This window comes from Phyllostomus discolor, chromosome 6 (assembly GCF_004126475.2).
Source record: "Phyllostomus discolor isolate MPI-MPIP mPhyDis1 chromosome 6, mPhyDis1.pri.v3, whole genome shotgun sequence".
NCBI classification, from domain to species: domain Eukaryota; kingdom Metazoa; phylum Chordata; class Mammalia; order Chiroptera; family Phyllostomidae; genus Phyllostomus; species Phyllostomus discolor.
Window position 1 is genome coordinate 7830235 of NC_040908.2, and position 8638 is coordinate 7838872.

The 8638-nt window shown below is 35.5% G+C and overlaps 1 protein-coding gene across 2 annotated transcripts in view; it reads left to right on the plus strand.

Moving 5' to 3' along the window:
• The window catches only part of GEN1 (GEN1 Holliday junction 5' flap endonuclease), a 28708-nt gene extending 25289 nt beyond the window's left edge, over positions 1–3419 (plus strand). For both annotated transcript variants that reach the window (XM_036027675.1, XM_028517215.2), the window contains exons 14-15: positions 1172–1312; positions 1842–3419. In XM_036027675.1, coding sequence (XP_035883568.1) covers positions 1172–1312; positions 1842–3121 — 1421 coding nt within the window. In that variant the 3' untranslated portion in view covers positions 3122–3419. The remainder of the gene's footprint in view (positions 1–1171; positions 1313–1841) is intronic.
• Positions 3420–8638: the final 5219 nt, after the last annotated feature.

The window sequence follows — 8638 nt, forward strand, 5'->3', positions numbered from 1 at the left end:
TATTGTCAGTTTACATATAAGCATTCTCATTTTCATTTATCAGTTGCTTGTGAGTCCACAAAGCCTGGGTATATCTTCAAGAGATTGATAACTTCTGGAAAATAGTACAGTGGAAACCCCTTATCTGTGGTTGTACTTTCTCTGGTTTCAGTTTCCAGCAGTCAATCACAGTTCAAAAATATTAAATGGAAAATTCCAGAAATACACAACTCATAAATTTTAAATTACATGCCTTTATGATGAAATCTTTAGCTTTCCAGTTCTGTCCTGCCTGGATATGAATCATCCTTTTGCCCAGTGTATCCATGCTGTATTTGCAGTACACCCATTAGTCACTAGTAGCCATTTGGGGGATCAGATTCATTGTCAAAGTATTGCAGTGGTTGTGTTCAGATAACCCTTCTCTTACTTAATAATGGCCCCAAAGTGCGAGAGTGGGGATGCTGACAATTTGGATATGCCAAAGAGAGGTTTTAGAGTACTTTCTCTAAGTGAGACACACTACAATAAGATATTTTGAGAGAGAAAGAGACCACATTCACATAACTTTAAATATAGTGTATTTTTATAATTGTTCTATTTTATTATTAGTTGTTAATCTCTTACTATGCCTATTTATGAATTAAAATTTATCATGAGCATGTGTTTAGGAAAAAACATAGTGTCTATGGGATTCATTGCTACTCGTGGTTTCACGGATTTGCTGGGATCTGGGATTGTATCCCCCGTGAATAAGGGGAATGACTATATTTTTGATGACCCTGTCAGTCCTGTTCTGTTCAGAAGCCACCACTAAAGAAAGTTAATACTGAAATCTTGGGTAACTGTTTATTCCTATTTTTTATCTGGAATCTTGACACTTGTTATACTAAACTAAAACTGACTAACCTTGTCTAAACAAAGGTTTTTATTCTCTGAGCTGCTTCTACTGTCACTGAAGCAAGAGAATTTAAAGTTCTAATTTAATAGGGATCTCCTTCCACCTTTTTCAAGTAGAAGAAAATCAATTCTGTAGTAGAATGAACAGAGTATTAGAATAGAGATGTTGTAAAGCAAGATTTGCAGTGAATCATCCACTGACTTAGTTTACCTGGTAAACTTACTTACCTGGGAAAATTGAATTTTTAAAATCTCTAATTAAGGCCAGTTTACTATATTTTTAATCTTTTAGAACATTATACTATAGAAGATAAAAATGGAGAATTAACTCTACAAACAGTAGAAGAAGAGTCATTATTTGAAGCAGCTTTTCCAGAGATTGTTGCTGTTTACCAAAAGCAAAAGTTAGAAATTAAAAGGAAGAAAAAGGAAAGTAAGTATCTCATTTGATAGCTATTTATGCCACACATAGATGTTGTAGAAGATCTGTCAGTTCTGTTTGAATCTATATTGTCTAAGTTGTGCAGAAATTTCTACATAAGAGTAAGATTGTATACTTGTTTCTTTGTCTTGACATACTTTTAAAGCGGAAAGCCAGAGTAAACCTTTCTAATCTGTGTCTAGTAACTTAAGTGTTAATAATAGTAATTATAGTAACCACTTATTGAGCAACGAATATATGTAATGTATTTTGGATTATATATACAGTTTCTTTATTTTCCAGAACTTGGTGAGGAAAAGAATTTGATTATAACATTGTTTCCAAAAGACAAGTATTTTGTAATATTCTGTTAATAATTATTTTCTTATGACTATTTATAGCGTAGTTTCCAGGAATGCACTGACACAGAAATGCAAAAATTGCTTATATAGATTTCAACTTGAACTCTTTAGTGTATTTGTTTACTCAAGATAAGTAAAATAAAACAGATTTTACTTATGTTGTAATTTTTTCTTTTCAGGCATGAAAACTAAGCCTAAAGAAAACAATTTGCCAGAAGCAGATGATAAGAGTTTTCAGTCACTCATAAATTTAAAACCCACCTATGAAATCTCTTCTGAACAAAATTCCCAGTTAAATTTGGAAATTTTCCCTCATTCTACATTACCCCAGGAATCAGTTTCTGCATCATTAGACAGCTTGCTTTTATCGGCAGATGCTCTCTGTTTGAATACACAAGAGCATTTCATATCTGCTTCAAGACCTTTGGCTACACAGCAAATTAAAGCTGTCAGTAAGTCTCTGATTTCAGAATCTAGTCAACCCAGCAGCTCATCCCACAATGAGTTGGCAGTTGCTGATCTGCACTTGAGCACCATTGATTGGGAAGGCACTTCTTTTAGTAATTCTCCAGTCATTCCAAGGAACTCTTGCTTTCATGGTTTAAAATCAGAGCTTCAAACAGCCATCCCTGATAGCTTTCAAACTATCCCAGGACAGTTGTCATGTGATGAAGTGCTGGATTGGGATCTTCGAAAGACTAATTCCGAGGAGCATCTACTTTCTGGCATTACTGATTTATGTCTTCAGGATTTGCCTTTAAAAGAACGAATACTTACAAAATCATCACATCCTCAGGATAATGTACAACCAGATGCGGACCTGAAAACTTTCTCTCGACTCACAGTAAAAGAATCTTGTATTGCTAACAGTAGTTCTGTTTATCCATCACACCTTTCAAAGGATCTTCTGGGAATTTACTTGCCAAATGAATCTAGAAACTCTGAAGTTCTGAAAGGAAACCAGCTGTTCCAAGAAAACTATAAAGTGAATACTTCTGTACCTCATTCTGTCAAAAACATGGTAGTAAAGACCTCTGATGTTAGAGCTGAACCTTCAAACACTTCTTTTGATCACAGTAGAAAAGTTGATTTGAAAACCACTCAGAATATTGCAATGAGGAAAAGTGTTTGCCTTGATAGATATTCCTCTGATGAAGAAAGTATCCCCGGGTTTGGGAAAGCTAAGTACGCAACTGAAAACATGAAACAGGGCTCTCGGAAGCATAAACCAGCCCAATTCAAGAAGAATGATGCCAACAAATTGATACAGGTTAAAGAAACTGAACAGTTTGTCCAGGCTTATAAGACAGCCGGAACTGAGGAAAAGTCTTTCCCAGAGGCCGCAAAAGGTTCTCTGAGTTTTCTACAATGTTGTAAGGAAAAAGACGACTCTGATACTTGTCTGGATAGCCCTCTTCCTTTATGTCAGAGGTTAAAACTGAGGTTCCAAAACACTTGAAATGAAGTTTAAAATGTTTAATTTAGTATTCTGGGACCATCAGCATTAGCAGAGGCAGAGGGAATGTGTCTATTTAGTGTCTGGCAGATAAATTTAATGTAGTTCTATATGTCAGGATATACTTTTGCCATTTTAATCAAAATTATAATTTTAAAAAACCTCAAATTTCCATTTTAAAAGATGATCCTTGTGAAAACTGTAGATAATGTATTTTTTTAAGTATACTTTTGCCATTTTGTATATCGATATTGACTGTTCTTTTGTTATAGCTTTAAAGTGTTAATATAGCACTAGACAGTAAATGCTTTCTCTATTTGCTCATTTTCACTCATATCATGATCATGCATACTCCTCTGAAGTATTTATTTATATTTCAGCTTGCTCCCAAAAGGATAATTTTTTATAATTGCCTATAGTATTGCAGTGTCTTCTGTTGTGACTTTTACAAGTTATATTTTCTCTCCACATGAAGATACTTTTAGTATGCCCTTTCAGTTTGGTAACTTGATTCTGTTTTGTAAGGAGAAAAATGGAAAAGAAGGAATATGATCAATACATGTAGTAAAATCATGGTTGTAATGCTGAATAAACTAAGGAAAGCTACTCTTTACATGTCTCCAGAAGTTAACAGGTATGCCAAATGGAAAAAGATTTGGAAAATAGAATGTATAATCGGAACAGAATTAGAGGTTTGCTTAGGATCACACAGCTAATTAATAATGATGTGGGAATCAGATTTCTCGCCTCCTAATTTGTTGGGACTTTTTTCTGTTTTAGCTTCTATAGCACTTTTTTCTTTCCCTTTTGTTTTGAAAATGAATCTATATAATATTGAGTTCAACATCTCCAGGTATTAAGTTGTGCATTCATTTATCACTCAAAAAATCTAGAGGCAGTCAGATTGGAAAGGAAAAGTAAAACTGTCACTATTTGCAGATGACAAGATTTTGCATATAAAAGAATTCTAAGGAATCCACCACTAGGATTCCTAGTGGTGCATATCACACCACTAGGTCTGATAAACAAGTTCACCAAGGTGAACTCATTCAGGATATGAAATCAATAGACAGAACTAAATTGTATTTCTGTATATCTGCAGTGAATAATACTAAACGAAGTTAAGAAAATCCTGCTTACACAGCACTAAAAGTAATAAAATACTTTGGAATAAGTTTAACAAAAGAAATACAAAATGTATGTATTGTTGAATGAAAAAGTTATAAAAAATAAATGGAAAGACATCGCATGTTCATGGATCTGAAGATTTGATATTAAGATGGAAACTATAGATTCAACAGAATCTCCCCATCAATTCCAGTCGATTTCTTTGCAGAAACTGACAAACTGATTCTAAAATGTATATGGAAATTTACAGGACACAGAACAGGCAAAGCAATCTTAAAAAAGAAAGGGAAGACTCGCCCTTAATTCGGACTTCAAAACTTATTACAAGGTTACAGTAATGAAGAATGTGTTTTCATGGCATAAAGGCGGACATATACATATAGAGATCAGCGCGATAGAATTGAAGGTCCGTAAATACCCTCACATTTATGTTCAACTGATTTTCAACCAGAGTGCCAAGACAACTTATGGGGAAACAGTAGTCTTCCAGAAATGCTACTGGTACAACCGAGTATCCACATACAAAAGAATGAAGTTTAATCCCTACCTCGTGAAACATACAAAAATAACTCAAATGGATGAAAGACCTAAGTATGAGAGCTAAAGCTGTAAACTCTTAGGTGAAAACATAGACATGAATCTTTGTGACTTTGGATTAGGAAATGATTCCTTTCATATGGCACCATAAGCTTAGACAACAAGAAAAAAATGACTTTTTAAAAACAAGACTTCCTGTTTCAGAGGACATCATCAAGAAAATGAAGAGATAACCCACAAAATAGGAGGAAATGTTTGCAAATCATAAAGCATTATTAAACCTCAATAATAAGACAACTCAAAAGTTGGTAAAATACCTGAATAGACATTTCTCCAAAGAAAAAGTACAAATGGCCAATAAACCAGTGAAAAAATTATCATCGTTAATTATTGGAAAATTGCAAACCAAAACCACAATGAGATACATTTCATACTTAATAGGATGGCTAGAATCAAAAAGACAGATAATAAGTGTTGGTGAGGATGTGGAAGAACTGGAATCCTTGTAACCTGATGGTAGGAATATAAAAAGGGGGAACCACTTTGGAAAAAGTCCAGTGGTTCCGCAAATGGTTAAACATAGTTACCGCTTGATGCATCAGATCCACTCCCAGGTGTGCACCCAAGAGAAGTGAAGACCTACATCCACACAAAAACTTGCACACAGATGTCCACAGCAGCATTATTCCTGATAGCCAAAAGGGGAAACGCCCTAATGCCCACCAACTCACGAGTGAATAAAATGTGCTTTCTCCATGCAATTGGCAAAAAGAGAAATAAAGTACTGATAAATATTACAACATGCTAAGTGAAAGGCCAGACCACATGTATGATTCAGCTTATATGAAATGTTCCAAATAAGCAAATCCATAATCTATAGAAACAGAAAGTAGACCCATGATTGCCAAGGTCTGGGGGTAGGTGGGAAAATGAAGTAGGTAGGGAGAAGGGAAATGACTACTAATGGGGTGGATTTTGAGAGGAGTGGGCAGATGATAAAAATATTCTAAAATTGATTGTGGGAATTGTTGCCAAAAATGAATATACCAAAACCTCTGAATTGTGCAATTTGAATAGATTCTATACTATGCGAATTATAATAAAGCTGGTTTAAAAACAAAACATGTAGAGAATTTTGCCTGCTCTAACTTTTTTTAATATCTGAAATGTATATAGCTTAACCTCACTCCTACACATGCACTGCCATCATCATTTTATAGATTAGAAAAGTCCAGAGAAGTGAAGAGATTTTCCCAACATTGGAGAAGAAATTTTGGGTTGTTAATCTAGTAGTTAGTACATTATGCCTTGTTGTAAAATTAGACTCAACTTTGGAATACTTTTGAATTTTTATGCTTTTTTTTTGATGTCGTAATTTTTCTTGTTTCCTTTTTGAATTCCACTAAAGACATATAAAGTGCTTTGAAACAAGTTTCACTTTGTTTTCGGAAAATGTCATGTTTGCAGAGCACTCGCTATGTATGAAATCCTGTGCAAGCGGAATCCTAAATGAAGGCACTCAGTCCTCTACGCAAGGCGCCCACTTATCTCAATTGAACTGACACGTTTTTTTAAATCAGTGGTTATTTGCATAGATGGCATATATCTTTTAAGATAATGCTTTCATGTGGTTAATTAAAAGTGTTGAAATAGTACAAAAAAATAGTGAAAAAGTCAATTTCCTTTCTATTCTTAATGCCCAGACTCTAATTCTTGATCTAAGAGGCAAGCACAGTTTCTAATCTCTTGTATTCAGTAGGTTTTTCCAGAGGGGTTCTGTACCAATATATTAATGTATCTGAAGAAGTGTTCCATATTAATGAGTGGGTCTGCCATGCTCTTCAAGGGCATCGATGTCCCTGCATGTTATGTTTACACAGATACCTAGAGGCACACGATAGCCATGAATGTTGTGTTTGATTTTAACTGTTGGTAAGTGTACGTTAGTTGAAGCACTTCTGAATCTCTGAGGTCAACTAAACTGTTGAAAGTCAGATAGGTTTAATATGTGTAATTTAAGATACTGTCACACTTTTCCAGAGGGGCAGAGCCATTTTGTGTCCCTGCAGGCAATATGTTGGGAGTTTCATTATGTTGAAATGTCATCACCAAAACTTAATATTGCCGATCTTTTTCATTTTAGCCATTCTGGTAGTTGTGTAAATAAAGCCACATCTCGTCATGGCTTTGTTTGCATTTTCTTGATAACTGGTGAGATTGAGTATCTTAGGCACCTATTAGCCATTAGTTTGTCATCTTTTTTGAAATTCCCTTTTTTTTTTTTGCCAGTTTTTCAGTTGGGTCATTTGTCTTGTTACAAAATTGTAAGTGTTCTCCATTTCTAGATACCAGCCCATTGTCAGATAAGTGTTTTTGCAAGTATTTTCCCCCAAATCTGGCTCATCTTTTCATTTTAACTGTCTCAAAGGGCAAAACATTTTTAACTTTTAAGTCTATTGTATTAATTTGTATATGCAATGTGCTATTGAAAGTTTCTATTTTCCAGGTTAGCACTGCTCTTCGGTTTATCTCCTGCCTCCTTGGCTATAATTTTACACTCCTCATACACTTAAATATTTATGCTCCTTAAATACCTTTGTTCCTCTGGTTCTCTCATATTCTATTCACTATTTCTACCTATTTTTCTACTCTCATAACTCAGATATGGATCTTGAGCCAAAGCTTTTCTCCTGATCTGCTTATTAAACTAATTCCTGACATCACTGGAGATTCAGCATAATAGAGGTGGTAGAGATTCTTGAGTTTCCAGACACGTCTAACCCCAGAAGTGCTTCCAAGCCTTCCTGTAACTGGTTCCCAGTTCTAAGCGAAGTCATGGGGTTGTGCACATTCATTCATCCTAGAGATATTTACTTAGGGTCAACTGAATAAGTAGGCTTATCAAGTGCCAGGGGCCACCAGGAAACAAAGGGACATGAAACCCAATTCTTTTGGGGAATTGACAAGAGCAAGGTAGAGAAATGTGGCATATTTATATACAAGAATAAATTATTTTGTCCAGCACAGAATTGAATGAAATGGGCAATTAATACTACCTGAGTCTTTCAGAACAGGGAACATTCTTTTGGCAAACAGATTTGACTAGGCTTTGAAGTATAGGCAATAATCAGGCAGAATTGTAGTAGCATTACAAACAGGACATTTCCGTGGATGAGCTTGAAGTGATGACACAGAATAGGGCCAGCATGCTTAGGAAATGGTGAAAATCCATTTCAGTTCTGGAGTCTTACTCGGAACTCTGGTCCCCAGGGAACAAATTGCTGTGCAGGTGAGGAATGGCCAGGAATTGAGAAGTAATGAATCAAGCAGAAAGCAGGCTAGGGTGTCTGACGACAAAGGGAAAAAGAAAGGACAAAGTGTAACAAAGCAGCTGACCAGGATGCTGAAGTGTTCTGACCATATAGGCCACACACAGAGGTTGACATGTGAGTTCATCAGTTCACACACACAGCACCAAAGGTGCATCAACCTGGTCATACAGGAGGAAGGAGGAAGACACAAATTTAAAATGGCTGGGCAAGGGAGGAAAAAGAACATTTCTTGAGCACATACTATATGCAAGCTTGGTTCTTTACAAGCTATATATTCTCTTAACAGCTCTGTAAGAACTGTATTGCAATATTTCAAATATTCAGAAGGAAAAAATATTCCTTATTAAAATGTTCCTCCAGGGATCTGCTAATGATGAGTGTTCCCTAGGAGTACCACAATCTTGGCTATGATAGTTTAGGATCATCCATTCCTGGTAAATAAATACTTAACAAAATCTAGAGGTGTTCACCCTGGCAGGTGTGGCTTAGTGGGTTGAGTGCTGGCCTGTGAACCAAAAGGTCA